The sequence below is a fragment of the Micropterus dolomieu genome, linkage group LG06 (assembly GCF_021292245.1).
Source record: "Micropterus dolomieu isolate WLL.071019.BEF.003 ecotype Adirondacks linkage group LG06, ASM2129224v1, whole genome shotgun sequence".
Lineage (NCBI taxonomy): Eukaryota > Metazoa > Chordata > Actinopteri > Centrarchiformes > Centrarchidae > Micropterus > Micropterus dolomieu.
The window spans coordinates 2,698,690-2,717,699 of NC_060155.1; the positions used below are offsets into that span (position 1 = coordinate 2,698,690).

Sequence of the window (19,010 nt, forward strand, 5' to 3'; positions counted from 1 at the left end):
CACAGTGTCAAAGTTAACTTGTTTATTTGATCTAAAGCAATAAGTCTACAACAATATGTTCAGTTCCACCGATCACGTTTGACACTATTTTTGTGGCCATTTCTCTACTGCGATCCTTTATGGATGCAGCTGTGTATCAAGCTATGTCAAACGATGCCTACAAAGCTTTGACTGGTCGACTGTTTCTCCAACTGACCGAGATAGCCATCAATGGGCACCACACCAGACATCGCTGAACATATCAGAGGTGTGTGAGTTCAGTCTGCTCCGGTTTTCTCACGGAGGGCTCCTGTAGCCTTGGGAAGTGCTCAAATTGTCACTTTAAGTTGAATCTAATGTTCTCTAATCAAGTGGACAAGTCTTCACTTAAATGTAATCTGCGCTGCCTCGAGCAAATGTGTCATGACTTAATATTGCAATAGGAGCACCACTAAAATTCGCTTTGCATTGAGCCTGAACACACCCCGACAAAGACCAGGTTAGATCGATTAAGTGTTTTTGCACCACTATTGGTAAGTATCTTAAAATATGAAATTTATCACCATTTTACAGCCATCCAGCAATTGTTTTCTGATGTGTAGCCTAGTGGTTATTACAGCCTCACTGGGCTGGCTTCAGACTTTTAGTCTTTTTGCTATACACATATATAAACAACACTTCTATGGAACTAATTACAAGGAAAGACTAAGTTCTGAGCCAGGTATTTATGTTAGTATGGTTTTTATAAATAGGTCATTGATTTCAAGAAAGACTTCCTTGAAATAACTGCTCTATTTGAACCCAAGTAAACCCAGTTAATGTTAATTATTTATTAATTACTGTTAATTAGAAATTACCAATTGTGGGGAAATGTTCTCCATTTTACCACTACACTTTCACTTCTTTGACATTATAGGAAACTGTGGTACTGTAAAATGAAGTGTTACCAGAATATCTGTTTTATATGTTTTTAAGATATTTTATCTCAGTACAGATCAGCCCTTATGCTGCGTTCATGTCATGCGCCAATATTCTGTACCTAACCAACTTGTTCACATAAACGACTGGGAAACTGACAGCTCCCACATACCCGACCTTAAGCTACATAATGCAGAAGTGCCTAAAAGAAGGTTACAGTGCCATATTGACCATGCACAGTATTACCTCTGACACGGCCATCTCTGCTGTCCTAAACCATCATGAGATGTGTGAAAATATGCTCGTGTGTTGTAAATCTGATCATCTTTCCCATCACTGCCTTCTAACACACTTGACATGAATTCTTTATAATGTTTAGGGAAAAAAACAGGTGGTTCATGTCTGTCTGAAAAACTGCAGAAAATAAAACACAAAGGCAATAAATAAAATACCACATGTTAGTTGATTTAAGTGTTGAGATTGTTTTGAGGACCGGCCCCAGACCAGACAAACAATTGGAAGTCATTAGGAAAACTTTTGGTATGAGGAAAACAATCAGGGTGTGTGAGACCATAAACTGCCCAGAGAAGCACAGCTACCACCAAGTGTGACCTATCAGATGTGTTTGTTCCTGCATAAATACTGCCTGTTGTTACACCGATGTTACACGAATAACAACCTCTCCTGAGTCACTGTCCTGGCTGAGGTTGTTTCGAGGCACCAGGTGGGGGCAGAAGGGGGACAAACAGAGGCAGGTCCATGGCTGCGTCCCCAGCTGGGTGGGGTGTAAGGGGCCGTTGGGCCCAAAGGTGACCAGTGGCAACCAAAGCGTCCTGGGGGACAGTGAGGAAGGGCCGGTACTCGTCTCCTCCATGTCCTTTGCCTTGTCGTAGCTCTGAACATCCCAGTGGAGGTTAACCGCCCGCCAGCGCATGAAGACGTTGTACACTGCTGCCCCCTCATGGACAATCAAGCCTGTTACCATGACAAAAATTTAATGAAAGGAAATGTTGATTCTCTGATCATTTCACATTTTTAGGTATCACCAAAAATTTGGTGCTCAAACTCTAACCTGACTTACTAAGCCTCTGGTACACAGGTTAATGTGAAACCTTAGCAATGCTTCCATGGTACCAAAGATCATCTTAAGAGCCTGAAGATCTCTTAAACCCCAATTCAGATTTTCAAAAAAATTTAATTAACATCTCTGAGTCATAACTCAGACATGAATGTTTTTAGAGTTAGTGTGACTTACATTTTCTGACGATATTATTAGTATCTCTGATGTCAATTAAAGGTCCGTGTATCTGCTTAAAAATCCTACCAGAACTTGCCTAAGAATTATCACGTTTTTAAGTTTCAAAGTATTCATTAATAGTTGTCTGTACATCGTTGGGTACGATTGCATGCTGAAGCTCCATACTTTTAATGTTGCGCAATTTGCCAAAGGTAAAAGAGAGAGAGTATAAACAGGGCTCCAGTTGTAGGCCACAGTGTAAAAACATCATAAAGTATCATCAGAGTAGTTAGTGAGAAGTATACTGGCTGTTGTGTACACCTGTATAAACATGAGTGGATGTTGATCGTCAGCTGGTAGTCCAGCAGCCTGTGTACGAGCTGTAAAGATGTAAAGATGAGGATGATGATGGTGAAGCATTTAAGAAGCAGTTAATGCCAACCATGCAAGCTGCGACTTCAGTGCTCTGCCTGAACTAAAGCTATGCTCCATCTGTGCTGTGGAATTTGTAACCTAGACAGAAAAAAAAGTATTACTATTCTTTTCCATAGAACAAATGAAATGGTTTCACAAAGAGGGTTTGAAACACTGGACATCTCTATGTACAACAGGTTTAGACCAGAGGGAAACTGTAAGTTCAGACTTTTTTGTTTTGATAAAGAGTTTTTAAATTGTTTTCAGATCTCTATTAGATTTGGGTTGTTTGGCCTGTTAGCTACAACAACAGATGAACAATTCCAAACAACAAAAGTGACTCAAAATGTCAAACAGTTCCACACATAAACATGACGATACAAAATATTTCATAAATAATTGATGGCAGAGTATAGCTATTCGCTGTGTTTTACGTTCTGCTGTTGACAGCTGTATAAATCATTCCCAGGCTCACCTACGCAGACCAAGTCCATGAAGCCGTACATGCCGTAGCAGATCTGGAAGAGGACGTCACGGCGCTGCCAGATGGCCTGCGGGCTGAAAGCTGACCACAGCAGCCAGGAGATGCTGGCCACCAGGAAGAGAGAGCCCAGGAACACTGCGATGATCTGCACCTTCTCCACCAGGGTGATGGTGATGGACTGCCACTACACGCAGAGAAGAGAGGAAATACATGCCTTGGACTGAAAACAAAATATAGGTCGTTTGTCAGTGCCTTCAAACTAATGTGATTGTTAAAATGAAAACTATTCATATCAGCGTTTCATGATCTGCCACCTCTATGTGTAAGACTATTTTTGTCTTTTGCTGTCATATTTTCTGATGAAAACAGTCTCCCTTAAGAATCTGTTGGAGTGCAAAGCTCCTCACAGTCGTTTGTTTCATCTTCGATGGATGGAGATCATTTCTCCACTTCATTCAAGCCAGTATTTCATCACTACACATATATTAATAGTATTAATAATGGAGCACCAGTATCCTATAAATTACCTTTACTTGAATAATTTATGGTGCCATGAAAACTATGTTACTGCAATCCATCCATATCTACATGTGTGCATTAAAAACATATGGAACCGTTTTGATAATACATGCATTTCCTCTGTGAAGAAGGCTATATATATATATATATATATATATATATATTACTTATATGTGTGTGTGTACACGTGTACGCGATATGACTGCACAATGCATGCAAGAAGGCTATATACATGTACCGGTATGACTGCAAAACATGCTCAATCATGTACAATCTGAAGAACTGGACCTTCTGCTGACTGTACAACTCATGTTGTACAAACAAACTTACCAACAATAACTTATCCTAAATTGTACAGGAGATCGCAAAATTTCCAAAGACATAAAATAGCCTACATCAGGCTGAATGTTGGGTTTAATGATTATTATGTGTGCAAAATCATTTCTGCACACCAATTGTTTCCGCATGTATTTTCATGGACTTGGGCTCCATGATAAAGGTATAAATGATCTCAGAGTTGGGTGGTTAAGTCTTAAGGGGGAATTTAAGAGGGAAACCAAGAGGTTATGAACACAGAATTAGAACCTGTTAACCCTCCCAAGTTGATAGAGTGTTTTCTTACACAGTGTAACATTGGACAATTGAAAAGAGATCAAATTATCTGATGGTAAAAGTTTGTTTTCATCAGTAATGCTCAGCTTAGAAACCCCAAATCTCATCTCGAAGTCAAACTGTGACAGGGGCGTTTCCAGGCTCTTGAAACATTGGGGTCTTAGCCCAGCACAGAAATCTTTCATGTTTTAACCCCCCCACCCCCATTGCTGCCTACCCAAAGTACGTTTATAAAGCAACAGTAAATGATATATATATAGCCTACATATATTATTGATAATAAGTAACACTGATAATATTAAATTGGGGTGGTCTGGGGATCCTCCCCCTCAAAAATTTGGGCTTTAAACACTTAATTTTCTGCATTCTAGTGAATTTCTTTGCAATTAATTAATCTGAATTCAGTTAAGAATTATTTATTGACATAATATTCAATAGGGGGGTGTGGGGGTATTAAACACTTAATTTCCTGAATTCTGGAGACATTTTCTTCCCCAATTTATGGTGGAAATGTCTTTAGAAAGGAAACAAAATTTAGGTGGCAGGTGACAATTCAGAATATAAAAATATAATGGAATGTAATACAGTAATCAGTATCATACTGATTTGTTTGATATATCGGTTATTTTCGCACATTTGGTGAATTATCATTTTTTTGGCCCACAACACAAGAAACAGCTGAGCAGAGGGGGAGGGAGTGGGTGCTGTAAGAGATGTGATTGGGCCATCCCAGTATAGGCCTATGCTTTATGGGCTGATCGTTGGCCCATTTTTTAAAAACAGTTAGGCCTATATAAGTACCTAAATAATTTGACTTGTAGCCTACTGGATGAGAGGAAGAAAACCGAAACTGAAAACACTTGTGATCAGACTGAAAAATCACCACAATTCCCCACTAATTTTCACTTCAGCACCTCTGATAAAGTGCAGCTCGCAGCCGCTTTAGAGGGAATGAAGCATCCTGGAGCAGAGAGACAGTCAAACAGAGCGAAGTGTCTCTAAGCAGGACACACTGTAAGAAAAGATACACCATATCTACTCAATAAAAATGATGCAACAGATTACAAGCAATATTATTAATTAAATTTCACAATGTTTGGTATTGAGTAAATACTAATTAAATGAGACCCTTAATAGTTTCCATTTAATATGAGTAGATTCAAATAGAAAACAGTACAGAATTAATTACTAACTAATTTTGATTTGAAAAAGAATCTCCCTGTAAATAGTACTAATAAAAATAAATATAATTATATATATATATCAATGATATATTGAGTATTAATCATCTACTAAGGAAGATAGCACGGGTGCACGGGGAGAGCTGACCCAGGTCACCGGCTAGGTTACCCCCGCACGGCCGCAAATGCATTGTTATTTGCTTGTAAACTTAACCTTACAAGGGAATTGCTTTTGATACATCAGTCAACAGCCAGTGCAGCCAAACTTATCAAATAAAACAGGCACTTCACTCCTGGTTTCAATAGTAAACCATAGACTGTATAGAAAAAAAACACCACAAGAATGACAGTTACAAACAAAAAGTACTATATTCTAAACAGACACGTTTAAAAAAACATAATTCACAAAGTAAATTTTGTATTTCAAACAAACAGGAGACGTATTAGCTAATTTTAACAAAACTCCCTTTACACCATGCATCATGGGAATTCTTTACAGGAAGTGCTTTTCAATTAAGATTTGCCTGATTACATTAATTTGATTTCACTCAATATTCTCTCTATTTGGGGTTAGATAAATATAATGCTTATGTTTTATTTAACTACAATGGGTGGATTTTATCCCAAACATTTATATTTGAAATTTTAATTAAATATTTGCCTCAAAATCAAAAACACAATCATATTGAATATTTCTTACCTAATACATTAATTCAAATCTACATGACTACAGAATCCTTTTTTACAGTGCACAGAGCGTCAGGTGTCATGTTATTCTCTCACTACTTTGCACAGCTGTTACCCGTTTGTGTAGCTATAGACTGACTAGACACTGACCCACAACATTTATATTTAAATGTATTGACCACAATTTTGCTAGGGACCATTCAGAAGTCGCGGATAAGCCCTGAAGCTGTGAGCAATGTGCTCTCTCTGTCTCTCTCCTCTCGTGCTCTATCTAAAGGCAGGCGGGCTGAGGAAGGGAAACAAAATGTAGCAATATTATTGCAAGTAGCCTCTGCTCTTTGAAGACCTGTGAGACAGGCTGCATCATGAAGATTAAATATTTTTTTTGCTGTCCATCCTTCAGACCAATGGTAAACGGACAATGTCAGAAAATTCCAGTAAACACTGCAATTAACAGCTGCCAAATCTGCCATCACCAAACCATTTGATTAGATAGCCTACATTAGCTGCAACTGAAGGTGCAGTGACTCAGTGGGCTTCTTGTTATCCTAAGTAGAGTGACCACGTCACGAAAAAGTCGGGACAGTCTCGAAATTACGGGCAGTTGTCCTGACTCCTGTTTGACCTGTTTTGGTTATGGACTAATTAAACCAAAAAATAGCCTATGGATAGTTGTGTGGTTCTCAGGCTGCAGCAGGGGCTGGAGTTTAAGTTCTGTTTAAGCACTTAGGCTCAGTGTATGAATGTGTGTGATTGTCAGTTTCTGTTTAAGCACTTAGGCTCAGTGTATGAATGTGTGTGATTGTCAGTTTCTGTTTAAGCACTTAGGCTCAGTGTATGAATGTGTGTGATTGTCAGTTTCTGTTTAAGCACTTAGGCTCAGTGTATGAATGTGTGTGATTGGTGAATGCGATGTGTTAAAGCGCAAAGTCTAGAAAGGCGCTATACAAATAGGGAGCATTTACATGTTGCTACAGGCTATGCAGCCTTGTGCTGTATGACTAATAAACAACCTTGTACCTTGTATGTGATGTCTTTCATTTCACATGAAAATATCTTCAAATGGCATCCTTCTACAGTATGTTTATGTGTCACAGGTTAAATGTTCCAAAACCATATTTGTATGACTTTGTTTTCATCTGACATCATACTTGTAGGGACCTAATTACTTTACATTTGAGCTGTGGCAGCACTTCAGAAGTTATACCTAGTTATTTTTGCATTAAAAGTGTATAATCACAAGATAAATATTTTGATCCCTCTAGTTTTAGGGTAGGTAGGTAGATTTATTTTTGTCACAAGACAACAGGTTATAGAGTGAAATTGTGTTTTTAACTCCCTTCTGCTTCCTAGCAGACAATAAAGTAATATAAAAGCAAAATGGTAAATAGAAATAAACTATAATCAATGGAGCAGTGCTGAGGATGAATAAGTTTAAAAGTCTGATAGCTTGGGGGGAAAAGCTGCTCTGCAGTCTGGTGGTGCGGCAGCAGAAACCTCTATATCTCTTCCCAGAAGGCAGCAGGGTGAACAGGCTGTGGCTGGGTGGGTACCGTCCTTTAGTGTCCTTTAATATTTATGACGTTAAGATCAATTCTAATATTGACCTGACTGGCTGCAGCAGCAATTACTGTATTGGTATCATTAGTGTTGGTAATATTTGTGATAAATGGTTCCATCTGTATGTTCAGACCTCTTCATGTCTGTCTGTGAAGGCACAAACCCTGAGGGGCAGACTGTCCTTCAACTGGAGCAAACTTCTGAGCAGCGCCACCCACAGGATGCTAAAAGTAAGAAACACACACTGAAAGCTATGTCTGTTCAGAAGTGGCATTTCTGATCAAATGGATAATTCAATGACATCACAAAAATACGTATTTACTTATTTGCATCTCATGTATCTAGCCAAGTAGATAGTTTTGGTTTATTTTCTGAGTTAAAATGTAGAATGAGAATGTTTGAGATATCTCTGAAGTTTTTCCCATCACCCTGACTCAATAATGATTAATGGAATTTCATTTGTGGAGCTCAACTCATTTAAAATGGACATGTGTCCCTGTTACTCTGGATCATAACAGTACACAATTTTTTAACCAAAGACTTTATAGTCCCTTTACAGTTTTTAAGCTTTTAACTTCTCAGTACAATGATCTATTCATTCCATTGTTTTGGGCTGATAGTACAACTTACAGATGCAGATATCAAAAAAAAAAAATATATAGTTTTGCATGGTTTCTGCTTTTTCCCCCTGACATAATTCTATTATCAGTAATAATAACGTTGTACCCAACAAGCACATTGCTGAGGTCTGGGAACACTGTGACGTCACTAGTCCAAAGTCTGATGGGACCAATAGCTCAGGCAGTTAGACAATCAGACAAGTTGGAAAACAAATCAACACTTCATGCAGCTTATGGGCCCATCTGAAAAGTCAGTAAAAATATCTCATTGCACCGGAAAACATTAAAGAGGACAAAAGTGGTGCAGTAAAATAATTACACAAATTATTCTAACTAAGTTGTGATGCTTGTTTCCAACCTGTCGGATCGACCGACTGCTCGAGTTCCTTGACCCATCAGACTCTATTTATTTTAGTAATGTCACAGTATTAACATAACCAATACGAATCATGGCTCATGTTAAAATAAATTACCATTTAAAGCAGGTATAATTAATATTTCTATGACAACAATAGATCAGACCACTATGTGTAAAGTGAAAGGTGTGGCTTGTAGCAATTAATCCACAGATTAATTACCCATCAGCACTAAAGAGCTTTATAGCGTCTTTCGGCTCATTGTTTTGGTTTTACCTCCCTGCGAAAATAACAGGCAGTTGTTTTCAGAGTAAAAGCTCTATAAACACAGTGTATCCTACCTGCTCAGCACAGTTAGCGACTAGCTTGTGAACACAGTGGAGCATTTAGCACTCACACGACTCAAAATTAATGCTAATGTTGCCAGAAGTTCACCATATCAACTGAACGGGTGATATCTCAGCATTGTTTACAACTTGTTTCCGCTGCAAGTGGCCAAAAATATCAGTCAGTGCAAGTTTGAGAAGTCAGAAAAACAAACTACTACCACTGAATAACTTTGCCTTGTTGCTGAAAGAGTCTATCCTCTCTACTGTCCTCTAGGCAACTACCAGCCTGACTGGCAGGACCTTCACCTGGCTAGAAAACCACAGGACGGGTTATGTCAGAAGGCGGGAGCACAAAGTCATGACCAGACAGTTTTGAGCTGCACTGAAAACCTCCTACAAGCACAACAGAATCTCTAAAAAGGAGATGAAGGAGGCCAAGAAGAAGTGGAAACAGGCCATGAAGAAGGTAAAACAGGAGGACAGCTCTATGTGCCAGAGCCAAATCAATAGCAAGAGAAAATAGGAAATAGGAGAGTGGAGGAGGAGAAAACAGAAAGTACAGAATAAAAACTTGATGAAAACAACATGAAAACAGAAAATTGTTGATGCTGAGTGGATGATTGTGAAGCTGCACATTGCTTGTTTCAGAAGAAAAGACTTCAGGCAGACTGCGCGGACAGAAAGCAGAGCTCTGCTGAGCCTCAGCTGTTTGTTCAGTCTGCCGGTGATTCAAGTCCCATCTGGAGCGAACAGATCTGAAAAGGCCTGAATGTTCTTCAGTGAGAAAAATGGTCCAGAATGCAGATATTTTAAGCCTCAGGAGTCTCTATCTGTTCAGCTTTAGAGGAAATGAGGACTGAAGGGATCCTGGTGCTCCGTACTGACAGCAGAGATCTCAAGAGGAAACTGAAACACTCAGCAGGTTCACAGTCAACGCTACATTTGCCTCAAGCTATGAAAAACAACCATCATTATTTCTATGTTTTACTGAAAATAAAGTCTTTACTACAGAGACAGAAATATCCTGATTTAGAGCCCAGAATATGTCTGAAGCTTCAAAAACATTGAATGCTACACTTCCCACAATGCAACCTAATTGCATTTTTCCTAATCCTGCTTATTAAATGCTCAGATCTTTAAAACTCCACACCACCAGTTTTTTTCCACAGGCGATTTGTTAACAAGACTGTAGGCTGGAGTTGCTGATGTTTAGCAGGTATACAGTTGACCTTGTTCACCATCTTAGTGTCATGGTGGAGGAGGATACACACAAACCAGAAAGCTATTTCCCAATCGCAAAACCAAAAGTTCTTATTATTAATGACTTATAACTGATGTATGAGGCTTTAATAAATTATCTATTTCAAGCTGTTAGTAATAACTTAAATGGTGTCTTATTAGAAACTGATATGAACATTTTAAACCTTCAATTTTTGGCCACTTGGTGGCAGCAGAAACAAGCTGTGAACAGCATTGACATATAATCGACTTCTGCATTGATATGGTGAACATGTTAACGAGCCATCCATTACGGAGCAACATTTGTTGCTGATTTGTCTGAACTGTGGCTGTGTCCACCTGATAAATGTGTGTCTGTGTCTGTCTTCTGTTTGCTGCAGAGCAGGTGATGTACAGTTCTTTTTAGAGCTTTTTCACTGAAAACAGCTGCCTACTGTGACTGAAACAGATTCTAAGAGTAACCAAAACAGTAAAGTTGCGCATTATCTGATGTATCGTTACCATAAAAATATTGATCATAGCCACTTCAAGTTGTTGCATTTTCAATGACAATCTACAGCCATGCTAGCAGCTGTGTGATGCTAGGTGCACTGGTGCTTTGTGCTAAATGCTAATGGTCACATTTACCCCCACTGCTATAACTACTGGGGAAACATGGGCTACGTCAAAGAGTGAGAAAGGAAGTTGGCAAAGGTGACTAAGCTAAACTAAAACATGACCTTGTCTATGAAAACAATTTCGGAGTCACGTCAGATGGATTTTCCTCAACTCCCATGATCCCACAGTACTTCATGACATCATCAAGACACATTTTGATGTAATTGTTTTGATATTTGTTTTGATAGCAGCAGAAATTACATACTGTGCTTTTAAAAGGTTAGAATGTGCACTTGGGGCAGATTTGTTCACTTATTTCTGTGAGTGTCATCCATAAAGAATAAAAAAAAATGCTATTAAAGTGTTTGTTAGGCGGTCAAGAAGAAGAAACATTTACATAATCATAGCGTAGGTGCACTTGTAGATTTGGGTTTTGAAACTGAGTGCAAGTAAACCCTTTTGCAGAAGGGCTCTGACAGACGCAGGTGGGCTAATTTGTCAGGTTGCCAGCGAAACTGCTTTTACGAGTTCAGCTCTGTGTGGCTGTTCTCCTCGACCAGAGAAGCTGTGGATTTTTCTGAGCATAAATCTAAGTGGTGGGTCGACACATCAGGGATTGTAAAAACAATCACTTGTTAATGCCTCCATAATAATTTAGAGAGCACGCTTGGTGGGAAAAAACTGTAACCTCAAAAGGTTTATGGCTGTAAAAAGCAGTAAAAAAAAGCCATAAAGGATATAATGGCTGCAGTCTGGTGTCACATTGCTTGTCAGGCATTTAAACTGCAAATCTAAAGAGTGTTCTTCAAGAAGAGCACTCGCCTTTTTCACTGATCATTTAAACCTCCATCTTAATACAAAGTGTGTTTCCAATAATTTGCAACTTCAGTGTTAATAATTCAGACTGACTAGCATTTTTAGCATCATGTGGTGCTCAGATGAATGTACACTTTAAATCTCTGTTTTTGGCTTGGTAGGCACTGACTAATGATGTCAGATCACAGACTTTGTCGTAAAGTTCAGAGCACATGTTGTAATTTGCTAATTCGAGCACACCACATAGCAAATTGATTCAGGATTTAATAAACATTTAATTCAATTAAATTTGAAAATCCAGCCTCGACATCTCTCAAATCATCATGTTGAATCTGTAAATAACGCAATTGTTAAGATGCTTTTGCTCATTTTGTTTTAAACTTTACTTGTTACAAGAAGAATCCTTTTTCTTTTTTTATTCTTAAAAAATACTTTTTCATATAAATGCTACAGTTGTCCCTTTTATATCTTTCATTTACTACTTTTACTATGATGAACATCATATAAATATATATTGATCATGTGGTCAATATTTTACTGATTGAAAGTAGAGTGTAGTGTACAGTAATGTGTAAGTAGTGTTTGTTTGTTGCCACAGGCGACAATATATTGAAATGTAGTCAGTGTGCTGATTCTCACTGCCATCACCTCCAAACAGTTCAACAGAGTCCCTAACTGAGGCAATTTTAAACAGAACCGGAACCGGCCCATGAAATCAGCTGCTGTTTTGGGGTGAAACCAGCCTTGTTTACCTGCCACGGCCTCTTCATGTTGATAGCGATGACGTGGAAGCGGTAGCAGCAGAGCTCGCAGGTCCAGCAGCCTCGCTCACTGATCCACTTCAGCAAGCAATGCTGGTGGGTGTAACGCACTGAGCCGTCACACCGACATGGGTTCAACAGGTCGCCCTGGAGACCAGAGAGAGGACAAAGGGTCAAACATGAACATGGGGGGCAAACAGTGGAGGGAACAAAACAATAGAAATACCGTACTATAATAAGGCAGTAAAAAAGGATTTTTCCCGATTGACATAAGAACATAATTTCTTATGATTCTTATGATTCCTTGGCCAGGTTCTGCCTGAACTCCCTCCACAGCCTATACATGATGTAGTAGGGGAGCTACAAGCAAACCACAACAACTCATTCCTGAGTGAGAAGGCTTCAAATCCAACATTTTAAGTGAAAACAGCACATGACATTATTTTGCTGTGTTTAGCCTCGACATTTCCTGCTGTTCACCATCAGGGGTCAGGAAAAAATGTCTTTGTTGCCATGTTTATGGATGAATTCTACTGCCTTTGAATTCTGGCGCCATTATCAGGTCATATTTTCTTTTTGTCTAATACTTGGTACCTGGTTTACGACCGAATACCTGCCAAGCTAATCAGCTGTACTCTGTGTTTGTTGCTAAGTAGCAAATGTCAGCATGCTAACAAGCTAAAGTATGATTGTGAACATGGTAAACCTGCCTAACATCAGCATGTTAGCATGGAGAGCTACGACATTAGCATGTAGCTTATTTGTTTCTTTAATAGCCCAAAATAATAATATCACAAATAACATAAAATCTAAAGCAGACATGATGGTGATCTTAACTGATTATCCTACTAATGAGAAGCTGGATAAAATACAGGCAAGAAAATGTAGACTACACTGCATGCTACGCACAAGTAAAGCTACAGTAAATAGTGCTGAAAAGGTTAAACTTTGTAAAAACACTATTCTTTTCGTATTTTGTCTGGTATTTCTATTATTGTGACTGCTCCCTGTAGAACCAGTGAAAGATTAAACCTCAAAATCTCTTCAGGAATCAAGAGAAACTATGTGCCTTTGGGTCGATATTAGAACCGTTTCCCAATATTAATCTAACATCCATTTTCAAGGTCTATGAGTCAACTTTCCCATCATCTGGAAATCCTTGTTTTCAGGCCTCAGTTTGGCCTTTTCTCCAGGCAGGTCATACATCACAGAAAACACGACTTTACCAGAGGGCTTTGCCAGCATCGCTCAGATCAATGATCATTTCTCAAAGCTACAACACTCGCAGATATTAATGGCGGGACGCAGCGTGACATTAATCATTACAGCCATATCTATTTGTTCAGATGTTTTTTTTCTTCCCTGAGGCATTCCTCAAACAGCCTTTACGGTAGCTTTGACCTGCCTGCTGGGCTGTGAGTGGCGTATTAATAGTATATTAAGGTCAGTGGTCAGGGAGCTCATTTTTCATCATGTCATATTAACCTTGTGGGTTTAAAAGGACCTCGGAGGCTTCCGCTTGAATGCAATGATGCGGGTCGGTTATCCACTGATGACGTGATTGATTAAACCAACATCAAGGATGATTTTAATGTTTCTGATTTCTCTAAGAGGACATTTGACGAAAACATTCCACTTATTTATTTTAGAACAATAAAAGACCAATGAGGTCAACAAGGCTTCAGCTGAAGGGTATTAATAGAACTAGAATATCTCCATGCATTTCCTGTATGACTTGACTGCTTTACCACCAGGGCACCTCAATAATTAGTTCATTCATTCATTGTGAAAGTTCATTCTTGACCTGGGAAGTAGATGTTTGATATGTCATAATCATCTTGCCTCAATATCTACTTACTAGCTTTTTATAGCGTTTTCAACAGCATCTCATGGTCAGATGAAGTGGACCTTGAATTGAGATCGTTTTGTCAATTAGCCTCTGAAAAAAACAGTAACTTGAGCGTAAGTTAAGGAGATCTTGTCAAAGAATTGTAATATCTGACCATCTTATTTTAAAGTCCATTTAACGCCAATCTCCGCTCTTGGTGCACTTACAAGCTACTCCTCCAGTTTCAACCTTACTCATTGTCTTCATCAGCACATAGAGTTTGCAGTTCAGTTGAAAGCCCCAAAACAAGTTAGTAAATACAGTAATTCAAAGAATTATAATTATTGAAAATAAATCTTAAATCAAGGTGGACTTTCAACTTCACTACAAACTTAATTACTGAGGAGGATCATAAGATGCATTTGAAAGCTCTGGAAAGCTCTGTGAACATTTTGTGTGTTTAGGACCATGCAGCAGATGCAGACAAATAAATGCTGAACATGTTAAAACAGTTTCATCACAACTGAGCAAACTCCATCTGTTGTAGAATATAGAAAAAAAAAAATTTAAAGAGACCATGAGATGTTTACAAAGTTCACAATGAACTGTCAATTCCTTACAAAGCTTTGTGAATCAAACAGAGATGGTTACTGTTTGGTAGAAAAAGTCATCAGGTCTAGTTTTAAAAAGAAATCAAAATTCAAAACAGCAATGCACTGATGTTGACACTATCAGCTCAGACATGAATATTTGAAGTGTCAAATTTCTGTTTTGCGTTCTTTTTGATAACTGGTTCGCTTGCCCAGCCTGAAGCCTTATATCAAAATCAAATATCAGTCTGGACCCGGAGGCAGAGCTATTAGATTAGCTCTGCTAATAGGCTATAGCCCACGTTCAGAAGACAGGATATTCACTTAGGCATTTACTGCCCTGACTCCTCTCTTTCCCTTAAGCTCTGACGGGGATGAATCGTACCTCATCAAGGCTCGCTGTCACTATAGGCCTGCAGAGAGTCAGATTTCAGAGACGGGTGGACAGTGTGCATTCGTCCCTGCAGGTCCACATCTGTCCATCCACATCCAGGAAGACGTGCGGGCAGATGGACTGATGCATATGGGAAGATATTTATTATGAATAGTTTATCATTCTGTCATTGTCTTATATTGATAGGATGGATGTGATACAGTTTGTTTCATTGTGTATTGATTGTACTATTTTCTCCTAACATCTATCCATCCATCGAACCCACGACCTTCTTGCTGTGAGGCGACAGTGCTAACCACTGCACCACCGCGCCGCCCTTCTCCTAACATACTGAATAAATAATATTATACTTTTGTTCCCCCATATTTTTATAAACAGTATCTTTTATTAATAAGAACCAAATAATTAAAATTATTCAATTTTCATGGCGTCTCTGCAGCGTCCATGGAAACAACGATGAACATATAGCTTCAAAGGTATGGTTTACTTACAGAAAAGATCCATTTACTTTTCTGATAACTACATCAGTGCATAACTCAGTCTTAATATTTGGTTATTTGTGATGCTGTGATTCAAACTAATTTGGAAGCAGATGTCTGAATTTAGTAGTTATTAAAAGGCGCTTGGGGCAGAGCTGTATGCAGGCTGTGACATACAGGGGGAGAGCTCTGCATCTGAGTGTGAGTTCAGTCACACTCCATACTTCTTGTCTTGCTTTTGACAACATCAGACCTGGAAATTACAAAAATCCAATTCTATACTTTTCCATACTGGGAATTGCATTTGTTTGAAAGGTGCTCTACCAATAAACTTGCCACAATGCCAATTTTAATATTTTTCTGTATTGAAAGTGTTCTCTAAAAATATGAAAAGTAATGCAGTGTAATTTAATGCCCATTTCTGGGTCAATGGCACCAGGTTTGGACATACCTGGATTTTTTAATCTGGATTGGGGTTGGATCCCAATTTTTTCATGACTGAGATTAACATGTTTTACAACAGCTAGTAGCTTTCAACACAAACTGCCTTTAATTTATTAGTGAATTTATAAAAACATGACTAAGCAGTACTGTGAAGAAGTAGACAAAGAAATGTTGAGATGCATTATAGATTATTAATATCCACGTCTCAATTTCCTGTTGACTCTAAAAGGCAATAACCAGCTGCCGCTCTGATCTGAATGTTAAGTCAGAGATGTCACATCAGCTAAATATAAAACCTGCTCTCACAGCACTGATCTTAAAATTCTTATCACTTTAACATGATTATTCCTGAGTCACAGCAATACTGTCAGGACATTTCGACCTCAGACCCTGGGCATCCTTACTATGTATTTGTGTTAAAAGCCCTGCTCAGGCTCTTCAAAATAGTGATTAATTTAAGCCTAAAAAGTTGGCCAATGTGACCCCAATGATATTGCAAGCTACCTCTAAACTAATAGCTGCATTTTTAACAGAGACATGACACCTTAACAACTGACTGAAAAGCAGGAGAAGAGGAAGGAGGAAGTTGGCATTGAGTTTCTGGTTTGCTAACATTATTTTGAAGCAAGAAATAAATGTTTCTTTGGTGTTAGTTCACTCGTGACTGAATTTTTGTGAGCACATAAACGTAAGACTATGTAACTATATGGTTCAAATCTTCAAAAAGAGATAAAGTCAAACATAAGTTAGTGAATAATAGAATTATTTAGTGTGATTACATATAACTTTAGATGATTGGTATAAGGTCAGATATTATTCTGACCTCATATTCTAAAACTGCAATTAGTCATTATGTACTATGGCCATGGAGGAAGTCTCACGTGGCTACTAGTCACACTCCCTCTGGCTCGGGGTGCTTTCAGTTTTTACAGCATTGTAGTACTCATAATGCATTATGTGTAGAAACAGTTCCAGCTGCTTTTAGTCTCAACACTTGCTACAATTACTTATTGCTAACCATGTTTATGAGTCCATTTCCTAAAAAACTCAAAACCAAATTAAAAACCCTTCCCATTTACAGCCTTCTGAATGTATTCAATCTTCCCATGTAGGAAAATCCTGCAAGCCACATCATTGCTTTTACTCTTTAGGAATTATTTAATTTGGAATTGTGTTTGGGTCCCATCCAGTGTTACGTTATGTATTGTACTATATCTTACTGATGCATTGCTGTATAAGTAGCATTTTAATGTTGTTGTAAGTTAAGGGAGAATTCATTTGAACCGCTTTATACCGGCTACTGCTGGATAATTTAAAATGATGTTTCATATTTTAGGATTTTCATATTTTTCTTTTGTTTGTAAAATCTGCAAAGTAAGCAGCTGTCAGACAAAGGTAACAGAGTAACAATTTCAGGGATGCTGATCATTATGCTGGGGGCCTTCTGAGGTCCCCTCAAGGATTCCTGAAGGTTCCCCGGGCTCACTTTTAGAGCTGCTGAAGTGTGCGCTGTCCATGGTGCTGAAGTCACTGCAGCGGGTTGAAATTGAACTTTTTTCTGTTTTAAGTTTGGACTTGGTTGAAGCTGTTAAGTCTTCAGATTTATTTTGGTTCTGATTGCCAGGCCAGTTTCCAGCATGTCATTTGTTGTGAAAGCCTCACTCAGCAGGTTTACCTCATTCTAATTAGCCTACGTTGCTGCTGTCAGCCAATCGGGATCCGGTACTGTAAGGTCCGTGCCCTCACCTTCATTCAATTTAAAGCTACTTTCACCATTCACAAAACCAGGGTTACTAAGGCTAGACAGTGAGCTCCTTGTGGTAACAAAATCCTGGACACACTGAATCAGACCTGATCAGACCTGTTAACGGTTTCCCGTGTCAGAAACATTTACCTGTTCTGCGCCTTGGAAGCAGATCCGACAGCTGGGAGTGGGGATGCAGGTTTCGCTGCTGCAGTTTGAATGCATCGCCTGTGCCTTGCACGATCTGCCCCCGACCGCCCCATCCTCACTGCAAAAATGTCCCCCATTGTTCCCCCCACATGCATCCCTGCAGCCTTCTCCCCCTTCTTCCTCCTCTCCCCGCGTTGCCTCGTCCTCGTCGTCGGGGCGGGGACGTCCTTGGGAGCCGCGGGGTTCGCCTTCATCCCAGGTGTGGCTGTGGCTGATGCTAGTGTCTGCCCTCGCCTCCCCACACGCTGAGCCCGCCTCTCCCTCCTCTGTGCTCATAATAAAATGAAAAGTCGAAATTAAATTGCATAGATGCCACCCGACAGGTTACACAGTATCCACCACTGCGACGCGGGGATGTGATGCAGGCTGTCGGAGGATATGCCTCCGCTCCGTGGATACCGAACCGAGCCGTGCTCTTGTAGCCGAACCTATGGTGTGGCAGCTTGACAGAGCTGCGGATCACCGGCCGGATCCCTCCGGTGCTGTGGCCCGTCCGTCGCCTGGGACCGCCTCATGCGCTCCGGGGACCCGGGGAGCATTTCCAAGCAGCCTCCATGCATCGCAACGGGACTCAGCCGTCCTGAAGCGCCGGATTCCCCCCTCTTCCTCTTCCCTTCCGCCCCCCCTCCTCCGCCTCTTTAGTCCCCTCCGAGGAAGCTGACAGTTGCGGTGGGCGAAGGAAGACCTTCCTCCAAACTGGAAAAACCCGGGTTAACCCCCCCCCCACCCCCCCCCCCCCCCCGCCTCGATATTTCCGACTACCCTGCTGAGAGGCTTTTGCGCAACAATCCTTCCCAAGTCAGCTGCAAGTTGTCTGATGAGTCTTAGACTCTCAGGAAGCAGAAAAGACCATTTCCCCAGGGAGATGACCAATCAATCACATTATTATCCCATTAATATGATGGAGGACATAAGTTTCCAGAGGCATGCGCGCGCTACGTCTGTACAGCCGGCTGGAAGAAAGAGATGAGCTGCATCACAGCAGCAGCAGCCCGCCAGAGAAATGGAGAAC

The 19,010-nt window shown here is 39.8% G+C and overlaps 1 protein-coding gene across 1 annotated transcript; it reads right to left on the minus strand.

Annotated features, from left to right (window-relative positions):
- Positions 1–1,178: 1,178 nt before the first annotated feature.
- On the minus strand, positions 1,179–18,274 carry march11 (membrane-associated ring finger (C3HC4) 11). Its single transcript, XM_046052553.1, has 4 exons — positions 17,939–18,274; positions 12,301–12,456; positions 3,024–3,216; positions 1,179–1,872 (listed from the first exon to the last, which is right to left on the minus strand). Exons 1-4 carry the CDS (start codon positions 18,272–18,274, stop codon positions 1,550–1,552), a joined length of 1,008 nt encoding a protein of 335 aa, XP_045908509.1. The 3' UTR covers positions 1,179–1,549.
- Between the last annotated feature and the right edge of the window lie 736 nt (positions 18,275–19,010).